This window comes from Dipodomys spectabilis, unplaced genomic scaffold (genome assembly GCF_019054845.1).
Source record: "Dipodomys spectabilis isolate Male_0828 unplaced genomic scaffold, ASM1905484v1 ptg000173l, whole genome shotgun sequence".
Classification (NCBI taxonomy): domain Eukaryota; kingdom Metazoa; phylum Chordata; class Mammalia; order Rodentia; family Heteromyidae; genus Dipodomys; species Dipodomys spectabilis.
Genome location: NW_024870850.1, coordinates 10,694,295 through 10,712,955, shown reverse-complemented (window position 1 = coordinate 10,712,955; position 18,661 = coordinate 10,694,295). Strand labels below are relative to the sequence as shown.

Sequence of the window (18,661 nt, the reverse complement as noted above, 5' to 3'; positions counted from 1 at the left end):
TAGTGTCTGCCAGCTGCGGGAATGAAAGCCCGGAGGCCGAGGCTCCAGGCCCGGCCTTGGAGGGCATGCGTGTAATTCCGGTTTTTCTGTGCAAGGCGGGCTTCACCCTCCTAGCCGTCATCTCAGCAGTTCCAGCTCCTGGCCACCGGTGCCCCAGGCCTGGCCCCGCCCCGAGGGCCCCGCAGGCGGCTGTCCTACTTAGGATGCAGTTTTCTTTTTGCTTTTGACAGACTCAGCCCCGGCTGATTTTGAACTAGTGATCCTTCTGCCTTGTTTTCTGGTGCCAGTCCTGGGGCTCAAACTCAGGGCTTGAGCACTGTCCCTGAGCTTTTTTGCTCACAGCTGGCACTCTTACCACTTGAGCCACAGCTCCTCTGCAAGCTTTCTGGTGACTCATCGGAGACTCTTGGGCTGGGCAATGGTGGCTCACACCTGTAATCCCAGCTACTCAGGAGGCTGAGATCTCAGGATCCTAATTTGAAGCCAGCCCAGGCAGGAACGCCCCTGAGACTCTTATCTCCAAGTAACTACCAAAAGCCTGGAAGTAGCACTGAGGTTCAAAGTTGTAGGGCACTAGACTTGAATAGAACTCAGACAAGCCAGGCATCCGTGGCTCACACCTGTAATCCTAGCTACTCAGGAGGCTGAGATCTGAGAATCACGGTTCAAAGCCAGTGTGGGCAAGGACAGTCCGAGAGACTTTGATCTCTAATTAATCACCAGAAAACTGGAAGTGGTGCTATGGTTCAAGTGGTACAGTGCTTGCCTTGAGCTGAATTGCACCCAAAGTTGAAGCCCGAAAACCAACAGGAAAAAAAGAAAGAAAGAACCAGGCTCAGAGTTGAAGTCTCAAAACTACTGGGATGAAAAAGTCTCTTGGACTTTCCTGCCTTGGCTGGCTTCAAACCAGGATCCTCAGATCTCAACCTCCGTAGTAGCTAGATTCTAGGTGTCATACACTAGTGCCCAGGCTTGATTATTGGTATTTTGTTCAAATCTCATGTTGTACTACTTGAGCCATTCCTCCATGCTGGCCATTTTCCTGATAGTTGAAAATAAGATTCTCCTGAGCTTTTGTGCCCTGTCTGGCTTGGCATCAAGTTCCTTAGATCTCAACCTCCTGAGTAGCTCATTTTGACATGGAACACTTAATCCTCCTGCCTCCATCTCCTGAGTGCTGGAGTTATAGGCATATGCTACCATGCACTGGAGGAAGAAAGATGAATGAAGTAAGGGCTCAGTGTTTAGGGAATCACCTGGCTCAGAACTTAGAAAGGAAGGTTTGGAAGATGGCTCCGTGGTAGAGTGCTTGACTTGCATGCATGAGGCCCTGGTTTGATTCTTCAGCACCACATTAGCAGAAAGAGCTGGAAGTGGCTCTGTGGTTCAAGTGGTAGAGCGCTAGCTTTGAGCTAAAGAGCTGAGGGACAGTGTCCAGGCCCTGAGTTCAGGAAGAAAGAAAGAAAGAAAGAAAGAAAGAAAGAAAGAAAGAAAGAAAGAAAGAAAGAAAGAAAGAAAAGAAAGGAGAAGAAAATGAAATCGGGCTGGGAAGGTGTTTCAGTGGTAGAGTGCTTGCCTAGCATGAAGCCCTGGGTTTGATTCCTCAGTACCACATACACAGAAAAAGCTGGAAGTGGTGCTGTGGCTCAAGCGGTAGAGTGCTAGCCTTGAACAAAAGCAGCTCAGGGACAGTACCCAGGCCCTGAGTTCAAGCCCCAGGACTGGCCAAGAAAAGGAAAAAGTCAAAGCTGGGTGTGATGATGTATATCTGTAATCCCAGCACTGGGAAGGCAGACAGGAAGATTGCAAATTGTAATCCAGTCTGGGGTACATAGGAAGCTGAGCACTGTGCCTCAAACCTATAATCCTAACTTCTCAGGGGGCTGAGATCTGAGGATCACAGTTCAAAGCCAGCCTGGGCAGGAAAGTCCATGAGACTTTTATCAACAATAAATCACCAGGAAACCGGAAGTGGCGCTGTGGCTCAAGTGGTAGAGCGCTCGCCTTGAGCTGAAGAGCTGAGGGACAGTGCTCAGACCCAGAGTACAAGCCCCACAACCAACAAAACAGAATAAGGGATGAGGAGGCTTTGTCACAGTAGAGAAATAGCCCAAGTACAATCAAGGGTGCGAACGAGCACAAGGCCATTGCCACATGCCCTGCAGCGTGACTGGAGTTTGGGGCTGAACTGATTCTGTGCAGTGCTAGAATCTGGAGATTCGGTGTCCAGTCCCTGTCTGTGGGAAGTAGGCTTTCGACACCGCTGAGTAGAAGCCGCAGGCGGCTGGTGGAGCAAACACTGCCTAGCAGTGTTATTTGTTTACACAGGAACAGCTCCCACACAGCTCAAGGTGACCCTGCCTCACAGGAATGACGGGAAAGTACATGACTAATTGCAAGCCGGCCTGGGAAGTGCGTGTGCACACAGGCGGGCGCTGTGTGCCAGCCCTGAGGCTTGAACTCTGGGCCTGGGCGCTGTCCCTCAGCTCTCCAGCTCAAGACAAGTGCTCTACCCCTTGAGCCACAGCGCCACTTCTGGTTTTCTGGTGGCTTACTGGAGATAAGACTCTCATGGACTTTCCTGCCCGGGCTGGCTTTGAACCACGATTCTCAGATCTCATCCTCTTCAGTAGCTGGGATGACAGGCAGACTCAGCAGCACTTACCTTAGCTAAGGTGTTTGTTTGTTTGTTTTTGACAGTCCTGGGACTTGAACTCTGGGCCTGAGCGCTGTCCTTGAGCTTTGTTTGTTCAAGTCTTGTACTCTACCACTAGACCCACAGCACCACTTCCAGATTACTGGTAGGTTTAGTGGAGATAAGAGACTCAGACTTTTCTGTCCTGGCTGGCTTTGAACCATGATCCTCAGATCTCAGCCTCCTGAGTAACTAGGATGACAGGCTTGAGCCATGGGTACCCAGCCTTACCAGTCTGATTTGAGGAAGTCCTCTCCAGAAAGAGTGTGGAGTCCCCCTGTGGGTATCTGGTGAAGAGAATTAAATCCCAGCTATGTTCTTTTCCTAAATCAATCTTCTTCAAAACCCCTAGCCAAGGGGTCAGGGAAGTTGGCTCAGTGGTAGAGTGCTTGCCTTGCATACATGAAGCCCTGGGTTCGATTGTGTGTGTGTGTTTGTGTGTGTGTGTGTGTGTGTGTGTGTGTGTGTGTGTACTGGGATTTGAACTCTGGACCTTGGAGCTGTCCCTGAGAATCTTTGTGCTCAAGGCTAGTGCTCTACCACTTGAGCCACAGCACCACTTCTGGCTTTTTCTGAGCAGTTTATTGGCCATAAGTCACAGACTTATCCAAGATCCTCCTGAGTAGCTAGATTATAGGCATGACCCACCAGCACCTGGGTCCTTCCCTTTTCTTCAGTGTTGGGGTTCTATTCCAGAGCTCCCCACATCCTAAACCAGCGCTCTACCCCTGAGCCACCCAGCCCCCAGTGGTTACATTTCTAGTGTCTTCAAGTTGAGGGTTTTATAAGATCTGTGGGAGACCCACAATGCAATCTACCAGGCTTTGAGTTCTACACCTGGAAGCTCTATGTCCCCCTGTGCATCACACGGCTTGGGACCTCCTGTACATCACACGGCTTGGGACCTCCTGTACATCACACGGCTTGGGACCTCCTGTACATCACACGGCTTGGGACCTCCTGTACATCACACGGCTTGGGACCTCCTGGCATCAGGCGACAACCCTGTATATGGCACCTGTTTGCTCAGTACCTCAGGAACTGTGAGCCATAGGTGAGAAATATTTAATCTAGTGTAAGTAGGTTCTCATTCTCCCTTTGGCTACCATTTTGGAAGAAACAGCCCCAATTCCTCATCTGATTGGGGTGTGTGTGTGTGTGTGTGTGTCCTGGGCTTGAACTCAGGGCCCAGGTGCTGTCCCTGAACTTTTTTTTTTTTTTTTTAATTTTTTTTTTTTTCCAGTCATGGGGCCTGAATTCTGGGCCTGGGCGCTGTCCCTCAGCTCTTCAGCTCAAGGCGAGCGCTCTACCACTTGAGCCACAGCGCCACTTCTGGCTTTTTTTTTTTTCTTTTTGCTTATGTGGTACTGAGGAATCGAACCCAGGGCCTCATGCATGCAAGGCAAGCACTCTACCACTGAGCCACCTTCTCAGCCCTGTCCCTGAACTTTTTACATTCAACTCTAGCACTCCACTACTTGAGCCACAGCTCTACTTCTGGCTTTTTGGTGCTTAATTGGACATGAGTCTCTCAGACTTTCCTGCCTGGGTTGGCTTTGAACCATGATCCTCAGATCCCAGTCTCCTGAGAAGCTAGGATTACAGACTCCTTATCTGATTTCACAGGTGCTGTGTGACACATTCCTCTATTAGCTCCTCCCTTCCCTCCCCTGACTTTTGGGACTAAGCTGCTGGCATCTGCTATTTGGGGTTCCTAGGGGATCTTCTCAAATCTATGAGGATCATGAGACCTTTTAGGGGGCTCACTTCAGTTTGGGAGGCGTTGCCTTGGGGAGGGGAGAGGTGCTGCAGCCCTATGGGGTGTGAGGAAAGCAATACTGGAAACCCTCAGGAAGAGAAGGAACAGGCTGGGCCCCTTTTCAAGAATGAAGAACACAGCTGGGCGCCCTGGCTTGTGTCTGTCATCCTAGCTACTCAGGAGGCTGAGATCTGAGGATCTTCTTCAAAGCCAGCCTGGGCAGGAAAGTCGGTGAGACTCTTATCTCTAATTAACCAGTGAAAAGTCAGAAGTGGAAGTGTGGCTCAAGCAGCAGGGTGCCAGCTTTGAGCACAAAAGCTTAGAAAGGATGCACAGGGCCTGCGCTCAAGGCCCCGGACACGCGCGGGAGGGGGGGGGGAGGAGTAGCGGAAGCGCTCCTCATTGGCTGTTTTCTCTGCGAATGACAAAATCCCGAACCAATCGCAGTGTGGAGGCTTCCTTGCCACGCCTCCCCGTCTTCCTTGCGCTGCTGCACCTCCCTAGCCCATCTGTAGAGGGCGCTGGAGGGCTTAGGCGCTGGGCCTGCCTTCTGACTAAAAACCCATTTTATTTATTTCTAGTTTGCTGGTCCTGGGGGCTTGAACGCATGGCCTGGGCGCTGTCCCTGAGCTTTTCATGCTCAAGGCTAGCACTCTACCACTTGAGCCCACAGCTCTACTTGTGGCTTTTTGGTGGATCCTTGGAGTGAGGAGTCTCGCAGACTTCCCTGCCTGGGCTGGCTTTGAACCGTGAGCCTCTCCTCTCAGCTTCCTGAGTAACTAGCATGACAGGCGTGAGTCACTGGGGCGCCCGCCTCCGATGATGTCTTGAGCTTTGTAGTTGGGTAACATAGCAAGACACCATCTTAAACGGGCGGCCTCGGATCACCTCTGCTTGAGATCACAGAGTGCAAGGCCATTAGCTGGTGCACCTTCCCTCACCTTTGCCCTGTGTGGGGTGACTGAAAGGAGCAAGCTGATCACGTCACACTGGCCTTTGACACAGTGTCACAGAGACTGTGTCCCCACATGATACGTTTGAGATAGTTGCATCTGTCCTTTAACACTTGGGGAAACTGAGGCTCAGGGTCAGCAGGCTGGCCCCCAGCCACCCAAGCCACCTCCCACCGTCACCTTTTGACTCCCAACCCAGTGCCCTTTCCCCAATTCTGCCTTGGGGGCAATCTCTGAGCCTTGTCTTTGCTTCTTGCAGAGCTTCTGGAAACTTCTACCTACTTTTTGCAGCTTCTTCCCTCCTTTGGGGCTACGTTGGCCCTTACTCTTCTTGGGCTATGATACCCAGCCATGATCAAACAGAAGAACTTTGTACGTACTAAATCTTTTACATGAACTCTTTCAGCCTGCTATGGTAGCCTCTAGTCCCTAAGGAGCAAAATTTCTAGAACTTTAACAGTCACCCAGTGACAGAACATACTGGATGACACAATATTGAACATTCTCATCTTCATGGAGAAATGTGCTGCTGGGAGCCTGGTGTGGTGGTACACACCTGTAATCTCGGCATTGGGGAGGCTGAGGCAGGAGGATCTGAGTTCTAGGTAAGCCTGGCTACATCTGGAGTTTGTCTGCAAGAATTCCAAAGGAAAAAAAAATGCGATTTACCTTTTGTATGAGAATAAACATGTCGCTGGACACTGGCTGGTTGCTCATGCCTGTAATCCTAGCCACCATGCAGGATGCTGATATCTGATCCTGGTTTGACGTTAGCTTGGGCAGAAAAGTCCATGAATTCCTCTCTCCGGTTGTACACCAAACAGAAGCAGAATTGTGATACAATTGGAAGAGCACCAGCCTTGAGTGAAAAAGCATAGTCCCTAGGCCCTGAGTTCAAGCCCTAGTACATACACACACACACACACACACACACACACACACACACACACACATGGACACATGCATGAACCACCAGTGCCTGGCTTTATTATGTGCATGGTCTTGGGTTCAAATCTTCCCAGCATGTTTAAACTCTGGATTAACCCTGAATTCTTGGTGTTGGGACAAAGCCAGATTCACAAATCCATTCCCAAATTCATCATTTTTTCCATCTGTTTCAAGAAGGGGAGGCAACTCCTTTCATCCCTTTTCCAAACCCAGCTCCCATGGAAGGAAACACCCCAATAAAGTGGAGAGTCAAATCACGAGCCACGCACCTCAGTGAAAGCCTGGGTTTAATTGGTAACAAGATCAGAGCCTTATCAATCCACAGACTGATTCATTGATCATTCCAGTGGGTAACTCAGCAGGATCCCACACCTCCCTGGGGATGAGGAGCCCCTGGCCTGGAGTCTCACCACCTCTGCCCCCGCCCCCCCCCCGCCCCCCGCCCCCGGCCTCTGGGAAGGCCACAGCTCTGTCCAGCCCTTGTTCCTCTCAGGCATAGCGAACCACCTTCCCGTTCGTGGGACTATGGGATACTGTTTGTATTTATACATTAGAAGTGGGGGACCCTCCCTCTGGGGGAGCCCCCTCCACTCTCTCACCAGGTTGGCTAGGGAGAGGCGAGTTTAGTTTTTTTCCTTTTTTTTTTTTTTTTTGCCTCCGAAAAATAATTTACAAACCAACTTTATAGAGTATGTACAAAAAAGAAGAAAACAAAAAAACCCTGTACAACATTATGGGGTGATGGGGAAGTGGACAGAGGGGGTTACAGTACCATGTGCACAGAATTGGGGGGGGACAGATCAATGAAATCAGGGTGTATGTGGCGGAGGGTCCTTTCCTTCCCAATGCTCCCCATGGCTGGGAGAAACAGCCTTGAGTCTGTCATATTGCTCAGGGAGTAGCTGGGGCTGAGGATGGGGCTCTGTGAAGTTGGGGGAACCGCAGGATCGCTTTGGTGCTGGGGTGGAAGGTTGCCCAAGGACGGGGGTTTGGGGGCACACATTGTTATTGCTTCCTCCTAGGGCAAAGACTGGTGGGGGCTGGGTCCACGTGGAGGGGTTCAGGACACAAGGAAGGGGTGCTGGGGATGAGGATCTGGGCCTGGACCCCCCTCAGGTTACAGGGGGACCACTGCCACCAGGACTCCTCCTTCTGCGGGGGTCATCTTAAGGCAGACACAGGAGGAGAAGCAGCTGGAAGGGGCGGATGCGCAGCCGGGAACTCCCTTTTCCTTGACAGTGAATGTGATGTGGGGCGTGTGCGTGGCAATTGTTAGGAGTGTGTGTTATGGGGGGGCGTCAGGGTCTCCCCACAATGACTGGCCACAGCTCCCCGGGCTTCTGCTCCCTATGGCTAGAGTGGTAACAATAAATAAATAAATAAATGAGGTGGAAGACTGCTCTGGGGGTTCAGCGGAGCGCCCCTCAACACTGAGCCCTCCTCTTAGGATGGCTATGTATTCACAGCTCCATACTAGACACCCCCTCACCCCAAATCAGAACCTGGAAGATGGCCTACATCTCTGCCTGGGTTCTTAGAGAAGCCCAGCAAGATGGAAGACACACTTGGGGGCCCGGAAGAAGGGAGAGAGAATGGGGAGCGGGGAAGGTCGGGGTTCAGGGGCAGAGAGAGCCGAGGGAAGAGGGGGAGCCGGGAAGACAGGGGAGGGGTCTACAGTTGCCGTGTTTCATTCTGTTTTTTTTTTCTTTTTTTTGCTCTTTTTCTTAAAAATGTTACAATTAATATTGAAAAAATAAAATCCCTTCCAGGACTCGGGGGACCCCCCCCTCCATCCAAAGGCCCGCCCCCCCCCCGTGGCCACGGCCTCGGGGGGAAGCAAAGAAAAGCAAAAGCCCCCCCACTTTTCTGCTTTCTTTTTTTCTCAGGAGGGCGATGAGTCTTTGGGGTGGAGGAGGAAGAGGAGGAGGAGGAGGAGCGGGGCGGCGGTGGGGATGCGGGAGACTCGGGGCGCCCCGGGGCTGCAGGGGCTCAGGTGGGGTCCCATCCACTTGGGGCTGGGGGGAGGGCCGGGGTGTCCTCCGGGGTCCCCGAGGAGCAGGAGGAGGAGGAGGAGGAGGAGGAGGAGGAGGGGGAGGAGGGGGAGCAGGCCCCGCAGGCCCTCTTGGCAGCCCGATCGTCTTTTGGGGCCCCCACCTCGGCCGCCGTGGAGGGGAGGCCCGCGAGGCCCGGGGCCTCCTGCAGAGCGGGTGGGGTCCTCAAAGTTGGGGGGCTGGTGGGGCCCGCGGCTTCGGATCCATCGTGGGCTGCACACCCACCGCAGGTGGGTCCGGGGGTCACGCTCCCGCCGTCCGCTTCCGGGGCGTCCTGGGTCCCCAGGGGTGTGTCGTCCTCCTCCTCCTCCTCCAACGTCAGCTCAAACTGGAACTTCTCGGGGGCGGCGGGGTGTCCGGGACCCCCAGGAAACTCCTCGTCCTCCTCCGGGGGTGGCGACGGGCTCTGCCGGATGGCGCTGTAGTACCAGTCCCGGTTGTCCTCCAGGGTGTCCAGGATCTCCTGAGCATCGGGGTGCACGAGGTCCGCCCACGTCTCCCACAAGGGGTGCACGATGTAGTCGATGAAGCCCACCTAGGGGACAGAGGGAGGCGGGGAGGCTAAGCCCGCGGCCAGCGGTGCACCTGTCACCAAGCTACTCGCCAGGCTGAGAGAGGAGGACAGCGGTTCAAAGCCAACCTGGGCAGGAAAGGCCGCGAGACTCTTTATCTCCAATGAACCACCAGGAAACCAGAAGTGAGGCTGTGGCTCAAGTGGTAGAGCGCTCGCCATGAGCTGAAGAGCTGAGGGACAGCGCCCAGGCCCAGAGTTCAAGCCCCACAACTGACCAAAAAAAAAAAAAAAGCTCAGGAAAAATGTGCTCAGGCTCTGAGTTCAAGTGCCAGGACTGGCATGGACTGGCATGCACACACACACACACACACAGAGCCCTCCATGCTTCTAACAGGATAGTAAGCTTAAGGCTGTCCACACTAGGCTATAAAAAAATCCCCTAAAACAATAAACCCCGGGTTCTTTCATCTGATCTAGCAACTTTGTTTCGCCAAGCCTTACACAAAAAACTGAAAAATTTCCTTTTGGTTTTGTTTTTTAAATTGTAACATCACAGATACTCATTTGGCTGTGTGTGTGTGTGTGTGTGTGTGTGTGTGTGTGTGTGTGTGTATGTGTGTGTGTGTGTGTACAGGGCACTGTCCCTGAGATTTTTCACTCAAGGCTAGTGCTCTACCACTTGAGCCACACCGTCACTTCTGGATGTTTGGTAGTTGACTGAATATAAAAGAGTGTTATAGACTTTCCTGGATAGGCTGGCTTCAAATCATGATCCTCAGATCTCAGCCTCCTGAGTGGCTAGCATGACAGGCGTGAGCCACCAGCACCCGGCTATTCTGGCTTTTATTTATTTATTTTTTCAACCAAGAAAAACCAGAAACCTTATGGTAGGGTAGATGGCTGATGAATACTTTCTTATTATTTTTCCTTTCTGATGAGTGGACAACTTTGACTTTTCTCGTAAGTCACCCAAGAATCAAAGCCTCACTCTGGTGTCCAGGCGGGTGAGCTCCTGGGCTCAAACAGTCCTCTTGTCTTGGCCTCCAAAGTAGCTGGGACTAAAAAACTATGTACTTTGCTCAGTACTATATAGACAAAAGTTGCTATAATTTATAGTTTAACCTCCCCCCAAACTCACACAAGTATTGCTACACACACACACACACACACACACAGAGCACATACACAGATTTCTGGTCAGTTGTGGGTCTTGAACTCAGGACCTCAGTGCTAGCTCTGAACTCTTTGCTCAAGGGTAGTGCTCTACCACTTTAAGCCACAGCTCCACTTCCCATTTCCTGGTGATTAATTGGAGGTTATAGAGTCTCATGGACTTTCCTGCCTAGGCAGGCTTTGAACCGTGATCCTCAGATTTCAGCCTCCTGAATAGTTGGATTATAGGTGTGAGGCCCCAGCTAAGACAGAAGTCTTAAATACAGGCAGTCTGGCCTTCATTATGTAATCCACATTGACCTTGAACTCTCAATTTCTTGCCTCAGCCCCCCCCACCCCCATTACAGGCATGCACTACCATGCCCAGCTAAGTAGCAATCAGATAAGCTGGTTGGTGCAGTCACTGAGCTAGTAATATCTGAAAGATCTCCATATTGTTTGTGAGTGCAGAGGCTCAGAACCATCGTCCTTCAGTGGAGAAAGCGTGGCCAATTTCTCATCCACATGAAGGATGAAAGCAGAGAAAGCTGACATTGCGCACGTGTACCTGAGACTTCTCCACAGACGCTGTGTGCTTGTCACACATGGGGCTGATCTCCATCCCACGCTCCCGTTCCCGGTCCCCTTGCTGGAAGAACTCAGCCATGATGCGATCAGTCCACTGGCGATACAGCTCCAAGGGCTTCGTGGGGTTGCTCAGGTCTGCACAGTGGACCATATTCCGAAGGACCTGCCGAGGGTGGGGGATGGGAGGCCCTTTAGGGGCCACACCTTATCTGTCTGTGTGTGTGTGTGTGTGTGTGTGTGTGTTCCCCCACGTGGTGAAGGGGAGTGGGGTGAAGGGCTTGGGGAGGAGGGAGGGGAAGTAGAGAGGAGATGGAAGCGTTGGGGAAGGGGTTCAGTGTCTTTTTTTTTTTGGTCAGCTGTGGGGCTTGAACTCAGGGCCTGGGTGCGGTCCCTGAGCTCTTCAGCTCAAGGCGAGCGTTCTACCGTTAGAGCCATAGCGTCACTTCCAGTTTTCTGGTGGTATATTGGAGATAGGAGTCTCATGGATTTTCCTGCCCGGGCTGGCCTCGAACCATGATCCTCAGATTTCAGCCTCTTGAGGAGCTAGGATGACAGGTGTGGGCCACCAGCACCGGGTGGGCCCGGTGTGTTTAATAGAGAGGTGTGGGCACCTGGATGCGGTCGGAGTAGTTGTCCAGTAAGAGAACTCCAGAGCTGGTAACTTTCTTGGTCTCTACCATGGTCTTCAGGTCGGCCAGGAGCGTCATGTGCTTGGACATGTCCGTGGCCAGGACCTGTGGGCAAACGGAGGAGGGGAGGGGTGTCTGTGAGAAGGGCCGTGGATCCCACCCAGGCCTGGGGAGGTTTTCATTCTGCAGAACCCTCCAGTTTCCAGAAGGTTCCCTCTGGGCTCCTGACCCTCCTGGCTCTCTAAGCATGCTTTCCTGGCTCCCTTCTTGCCCCTGCCCCAAGCCCCGCCCACCATGTCGATGACCATCTTGCGCAGGCTCTGTCGCTGGCGCTTGCTGAGGTTCTGGAAGATGTCACAGTTCTCCTCCTGCAGCAGCTTGAAGCCCACGGCCAGGTGGTGATTCTCCAGCACCGACTCGTCGTTGTACATGAGCGCCAGCTCCGAATCTGCAGCCCAGAGGAGGGGAGGAGCCACCGGTGACACCCTGGCTGGCCCCGCCCAGGCACGCCCCGCCCACACAGCTAGCCACGCCCACACCAAGCGTCCTACACGTCTGGCCCCGCCCAAACAAATTGTCCTACTGTCTGGCCCCGCCCACACTGCTAGCCCCGCCCCAACAAGGTAATGGCCCCGCCCCAAACCCATACACACGCCCGTCAGATCGCTGCCCCTCCCCTACCGTGCTAGTCCTTTCTTGTCTTAGCTCCACCCTTAACCCCGCCCAGTTCTACCTCCATTCATCCAATCCCTGGTTCTCAATCTAGCAGGTTCTTCCCACAGGCAAATTGGCTCCACCCTAAGACCCGTCCATCAACCTCAGCCCCAAGAGGGGACGACTCACTGGTGTTGATGAGGAACTGGTTGGAGACTCCAGGGTGGTCCACATCGTGGATGGCAGCTGCAAAGAGGGCGGCCAGAATTTCCAGGTCTGTGAACACGGCCTGCGAGCAGGAAGAGTCAGAGAGAAAGGGATGACTGACAGGCTACAGGGGATGGGAGGACCAGAGACGACGAAGGCTGCAGATTAATCAGGAAGCCTGAGTAGAGGCAGGGGGACAGGGAATCAAGGCCAGTCTGAGTTTCCTAGGAACACTTTATCTCCGAAACAATAGGCTGGGCTGGGGGCTGGGAAGGTGGCTCAGTGGTAGAGTGCTTGGCTTGCGTGCATGAGGCCCTGGGTTCGATTCCTCAGCAGCACATAAGCAAAAAAGAAAAAAGCCAGAAGTGGCGCTGGGCTCAAGTGGTAGAGCGCTAGCCTTGAGCTGAAGAGCTGAGGGACAGCGCCCAGGCCCAGAGTTCAGGCCCCACGACCGACAAAAAAAACCAAAAACCAACCAACCAAACCCAGGAGAGCAAATGAAGATGCTACAGAAGAAATAGAGGAGCAGGGAGGTCAGAGACAAGAGATCAGAAAGACCAAATGGGCCGGGACACAGCAGACGGGGCAACCGCAAAGAGATGGAGGGGGCGGGCCGCACTCACGTCGAGCGCAGGCGTGGCCAGCAGCACGTGTGTGGACTGCAGCACGTCGGCTGCGTGTAGGCTGTTGTGGTAGGCCACGTCAGCATGGTAGTGATCTTCTAACGTCAGCATGTACGTCACCATGGTGTCCACGGGGATGCGGAATTTCTTCAGCAGGTCCCGCTCCTGGGGACCAGCAGGGGCCGGGCGGTGACCCCTGCCGGCCCTGTCCTGTGCCCCTTCGATCCCTGCCCGCTCCCCATTGCCCCCATCACCTGGAAGATGGTGTACATGATACAGCTGAGTGAGCGGCCTCCGGCATAATCTGACACACAGAAGATGTTCAGACCCCATTTGCTCAAATTCTCCAGCTCCTGGTGGACATGGAGGTCAAAGGTCAGAAGCATGCAGGGGGAGGGGCCTGGGAGACCCTTTCTCAGGAGTCTGGAGCCCTCATCTGTGGAATGGACTCATCAGGAAAGATTTTTTTTTTTTCCCTAGTCCTGGGGCTGGAACTCAGGGCCTAGGCGCTGTCTCTGAGCTTTTGCTCAAGGCTGGCACTCTAACACTTGAGCCACAGCGCCACTTCTGGCTTTTTCTGTGTATGTGGTGCTGAGGAATCGAACCCAAGGCTTCACGCATGCTAGGCGAGCACTCTACTACCAAGCCACAGTCCCAGCCCCCTCAATCGGAACTGGTTGTTGAAGAACCCAAAGCTCAGAGGGGTGACATTGGTGTTTCCAAGATCCCCAGCCACCAAAAACCCACAAGTGGAGCAGTGGCTCAAGTGGTAGAGCGCCAACCTTGAGTGAAAAGAGCTAAGGGACGGTGCCCAGTCCAGGGGTACCCTCAGTGACCAGCACAATGGAACCCCTCAGATTGAGAAAGACTCCAGCTGAGACCCCCTCTCGCCCCTCCTTCGGCCCCCTCATCTCTTTCTCTGGGGGAATCTGCCTTGACAGGTGTCTCACTGATGAACGGCAAGACCCCTGCCTCTCCAGAACCCCACCCACTTGGGCCAGGAGCTCCTCTTGGTCCGTCTTCACCCCAAACCGTGGGATACTGGTGTTGAGGCCACTGCTGTACGTGAGCTTCTTCACGCCCGTGATCTGGGACATGGGCTGGAACTGAGGTTCGGGGGGCAAGGGATGCTGGGAAGGTTTCTTTGGGGGCGTTTCCTGGTTCTCTTGCTCCTTCATCGTGGGGGATGGGATCTCAACTTCATTTTGTTTGTCTGTCAAATATTACAAAGAAAATGGGGGGGATATGAGCACCCCTTCCATAGAAGGCCCCCCCAGCCTTCAGCACTTTACCACCATGCGGGGAAAGCATACCCAAACAGACCGACTCCTCAGTGTCACTAAGAGGACTTTTCTGGGTGATTGGGGACTGACATGGGGCCCCTGGAGTAACAGTCAGGTCGGGCAGCAAATCGGAAGGGTTAATGTGGAAGTGGGGTGGGGATGCCAGGCACACGCGTGGCTGCCTGCCAGGGATGCCCATGGAAACTTCTGGGCCAGGAAAGACAGCCCCATGGTGGCTGGGAGCGCTGGAGGGAGGGGGCATGGGAGGGAGAAGGGAGAAAAGGGAGGCCCTGTGGGGAGCCAGCCCCAGGAGCTGTGGCGGAGTTTCCAGAGCTTTTGAATCCAAGTAGGGACCACCCATTATGACCTGGGGTTGCCAGTCCAGGACAAGGACTATGAGGGGTCATTTGCATGGCAAGCTCCCATTGGCTGAATCCTCAGAACTCTAAAGGTAGGCCACAGCCTCATTGGTGGGAGCCAATGACACAGAATCCCACCCTGCCATTGTTTCTGTTTTTTTTTTTCCTGTCAGTCATGGGGCTTGAACTCTGGGCCGGGCCCTGTCTCTCAGCTCTTCAGCTCAAGATGAGCGCTCTACCACTTGAGCCACAGCACCACTTCTGGCTTTTTCTGCTTATGTGCTGCTGAGGAATCGAACCCAGGGCTTCATGCATGCAAGGCAAGCACTCTGAGCCACCACTGAGCCACCTTCCCAGCCCCCCTTGCCATTATTTTTGAAATGTCAGAATTCTCCATATTGCTTGGCCAAGACCTTGAACATGTTACACAGTAGCACAGTCTGGACTTGAACTCAAGATCCTCCTTACTGCTGCCTCCCTGGTACTGGCATTTACAGGTGACATGCCTTCATGCCCAGTTCTGAACACTTTTTTCAGCTATTTAGTGATGAATAAAAGAGTGACCAGGCTGTGCAGGATGCTCACGCCTGTAATCCTAGCGACTCAGGAGGCTGAGATCTGAGGATCAAGGTTCAAAGCCAGCCCGAGCAAGAAAGTCTGAGAGACTCTAATCTCCAATTAACCACTCAGAAAACAGAAGTGGCGCTGTGGCTCAAGTGGTTGAGCGTTCACCTTGAGCTGAAGAGCTGAGGGACAGCGCCCAGGCCCAGGCCCACAACCAACCAAAAAAAAAATGTGACCATACCCTGCGTTTGTAGTGGTGGTGGTAAAGATTTCTTCACTGCATGGGCTATTTAGTTCAGATTTGGGGGGGGGGGGGGAAGGGGAGTTGTGGAATTCTGTATTTGGGGGCCTCCTATAGGGTTTTATTTTCATTTTATTTTATTGTGTGTGTGTGTATATGTACGTGTGTGTGCACGCCACTACTGTGGCTTGATCTCAACCTCATGCTCCTGCTTAGCTTGTTTCCACTCAAACCTAGTGCCCTACCACTTGAGCACCTCCTTCACTTCCAGTTTTTGGCTTTGTTAAGTGGAGATAAGAGTCTCTCAGTGCTGGACACTGGTGGCTCACGCCTGTCATCCCAGCTGCTGAGGAGGCTGAGATCTGAGGATCGCAGTTCAAAGCCAGCCCAGGCAGTCCATGAGACTCTGATCTCCAATGAACCACCAGAAAACCAGAAGTGGTGCTGTGGCTCAAGTGGTAGGGCGCTTGCCATGAGCTGAAGAGCTGAGGGACAGCGCCCAGGCCCAGAGTTCCAGCTCTACTACCACCACCACCAACAACAACAAAAAAGTCTCTCAAATCTGTTTGCCAAGGTTAGCTTTGAACCATAATCCTCAGATCTCAGCCTCTTTATTAACTAGGATTACAAATCTTTTTTTTTTTTTTTGGGTCCGGTTGTGGGGCCTGAACTCTGGGCCTGAGCACTGTCCCTCAGCTCTTCAGCTCAAGGCTAGCACTCTACCACTTGAGCCACAGCACCACTTCCGGCTTTTTTTTTTCTTTTTGCTTATGTGGTGCTGAGGAATTGAACCCAGGGCCTCAGGCATGCAAGGCAAGCGCTCCACCACTGAGCCAACTTCTCAGCCCTGAACTAGGATTACAAATCTTGCTGGTGCTCAGATGTTTGTTTTTTGTTTGTTTTAGAGACAGGATATTGCTTTGTAGGCTATACTGATCTCTAAGATCCTTCTGCTTCAGCCTTTCAAGCATTGGGATTATAGATGTGTACCACCATACACAGCATTTTTTTTGTTTTTGTCGGTCATGGGGTTTGAACTCTGGGTCTGGGCTCTGTTCCTCAGCTCTTCAGCTCAAGGCAAGTGTGCTACCACTTGAGCCACAGTGCCACTTCCGGTTTTCTGGTGGTTCCTTGGAGATAAGAGTCTTAAGGCCTTTCCTTCCCAGGGCTGGCTTTGAAACTTAATCCTCAGATCTCAGCCTCCTGAGTAGCTAGGGTGACAGTTGTGAGCCACAGGCTCCCAGTTTGAAAACACTATTTTATTTTTTGAAGTTTGGAGGTCTTGGCTGAATTTGTTTCTTTGGTTTTTCAGTCAAGGAGTCGCTGTGTAGCTCAGCCTGGCCTAGAACTCAGAACCTCAAGATCTTCTTGCCTGCCTTGTCTTTGGAATGCTGACTGACAGGTAGGTGCTACCATGCTGTGTGCTTGAACTCAGGGCCTGGGCACTGTTCCATAGCTTTTTCACGGAAGGCTAGCATTCAATCACAGCTTCTGTCTTGTTTTTTGCTTTCTGCTGTTGCAGTGGTGTTAAGAGTCATACTAACTTTTTTTTTCTGCCCCGGCTGGCTTCAAACCAGCATCCTCAGATCTCAATCTCCTGGAAACAGATGTACATGAGCCACCAAGCGCCCAGCCCATGGAGATATCCTAACATGAGGATTTCATAGAAGCTGGGGCTCCAGGGAGTATGGCGGGGATGGGGTGGGGCTTCGTGAATACAACATTGCTTGAGCATGGCAACTTGCGACTGTTGGGAGAAATTACTCCAAGGTGTCCCCACCCCCCCTGCCCACAATCACTCACCCAGGAAGGTTGTGGAAATATACTCTGAGACTTGGTTTCCCGACCTGCTCATCTCTGACAGGTGTGTGAGCTCCCGGTTCAGCATCCTTTTGAACTAAGGTAAAGAGTCCGAGAGGGAAAAAGGGGTGATGGGGGGCAGTTTTCATTGTGCATTTGAGTGGGGGTTGGTCCTATATATCTCCGCTCATGCAAACAAACTCCTGGAGACTCCTGGAGTTGCTCAGATCTTTTCACTCTGACCCTCCTCTGCCAGGCTGCTTGGGACAGGCCCAGGCTAGCTATGGATGGCGTCCCCAGGTGTTGGAGGGGAGGTTGGAATCAGCATACCCCCACCTTGCCCTAGGAAAGGAGGGACTCTATTCACTAACTCCCCTCAAGGAAGAGCCAGAGGGGGCACCTGTGGAAGGGAGGGGCTCCTGCCGAACAGAGAGCCAATGGGGTACGGGGAGATTCCCGTTGTCATGGTGATGTGAGTCTCCTTAGCAACTCCCTCTCCAACCAGCTGCTGAGCTGGGGAAATGAGGGGAGGGGGGGCTTAGGCCTGGAGGCCCTTAACCCTTGCTTTGCCAGGACCTCTAGGTCTTGCCAGACACAGGACCCCAGACCCTGAAGTCCTGACCTTTAGTCTCAGCCCAGTCTGGAATAAAGCAACGTGGACCCCAAGCTCTGGAGAAGGAAGAGACCTGTCTATAGCTTGTGGGAAATAATGAATCGAGGAGATGCCCCTCCCCCCATTTGGGGAAGGGGTTCTCACCAGATTCCCCTTCTCGTTGCCTGGAAAGATGCACAGATGAATGGAATCTACGCAAAAAATGAGCTTGGGGTCCTCCCCACGCCCCACCCCGCCAACTCCACACAGGCCTCTGCCGTGACATTGTACTTGGAGGAGGAAGGGCATGGCTCCCCTCCCCCAGGCGCAGCCAAACATCCCTAGGGCAGGAGCAGACTTTGTCCGGAGCAGCTGGAGGGTCGTCAAAAGCGTAGCCCACCCTGCCATGTAGTGATTGATCATGGGATCCTTTCTCCCGGGCTGGAGTCCCTGAACTCACATCACACCCAGACACACACACGGACACACACACAGACACCGTGCACACCTTGTCCCAGGCTCCCTCGCCGCCCCCCCCCCCCCCCCCAGGGTCACGCAGCCCAGACACACACAAACCAAAGGGTACGCATTACAAGGCTGTGTCTTGACACCCAGGGTCACATGTTTCCCCCAATAAAAACACCCCCACCAAAGCCCTAGGCACCCTCCCCTCACAACACACTTGTAAACATGTTCCAACATACAAGATCAGGGTCAAAGCCAACTGGCTGCAGACAGGACCCAGACTGGTCCACAAGACAGCCAAAATGCCCCCCCCCCCCCAAATCCAATGACAGAGCCATCCACGCCCATTCCTGGGCCCCACACACACAATCACAAGGTGGCTAGCTAACACACTGCGCACACCAACCCCCCCCCCCCCCCCCCCCCCCCGCCCTTCATTTCTCCTACCTGGTCCCACCAGCCAACAAGCCAGGGCTTGGAGCAGGTCTCGCAGAAGAAATCAACCAGGGGCATCTTGGAGGCTTAGTCCCCCTTTGGGGCTGCTAAATGTTCAGGCTAGACTTAGCGAAGGCTGGGGGTGGGGT

General features: G+C 53.2%; 1 protein-coding gene across 4 annotated transcripts in view; it reads right to left on the bottom strand.

Annotated features, from left to right (window-relative positions):
- Positions 1-8,227: 8,227 nt before the first annotated feature.
- Positions 8,228-18,661, bottom strand: part of Pde4a (phosphodiesterase 4A) — a 33,442-nt gene continuing 23,008 nt past the window's right edge. For 3 of the 4 annotated variants that reach the window (XM_042693565.1, XM_042693566.1, XM_042693568.1), the window contains exons 7-15: positions 17,024-17,117; positions 13,766-13,986; positions 13,028-13,126; positions 12,774-12,938; positions 12,133-12,232; positions 11,583-11,737; positions 11,272-11,394; positions 10,641-10,823; positions 8,228-8,941 (exon numbers count right to left, since the gene is read on the bottom strand). In XM_042693565.1, the coding sequence (XP_042549499.1) occupies positions 8,345-8,941; positions 10,641-10,823; positions 11,272-11,394; positions 11,583-11,737; positions 12,133-12,232; positions 12,774-12,938; positions 13,028-13,126; positions 13,766-13,986; positions 17,024-17,117 (1,737 nt within the window). In that variant the 3' untranslated portion in view covers positions 8,228-8,344. Of the gene's footprint in view, positions 8,942-10,640; positions 10,824-11,271; positions 11,395-11,582; positions 11,738-12,132; positions 12,233-12,773; positions 12,939-13,027; positions 13,127-13,765; positions 13,987-17,023; positions 17,118-18,524; positions 18,591-18,661 lie in introns of those variants that run through there. The other variant, XM_042693567.1, reaches the window with a different exon arrangement.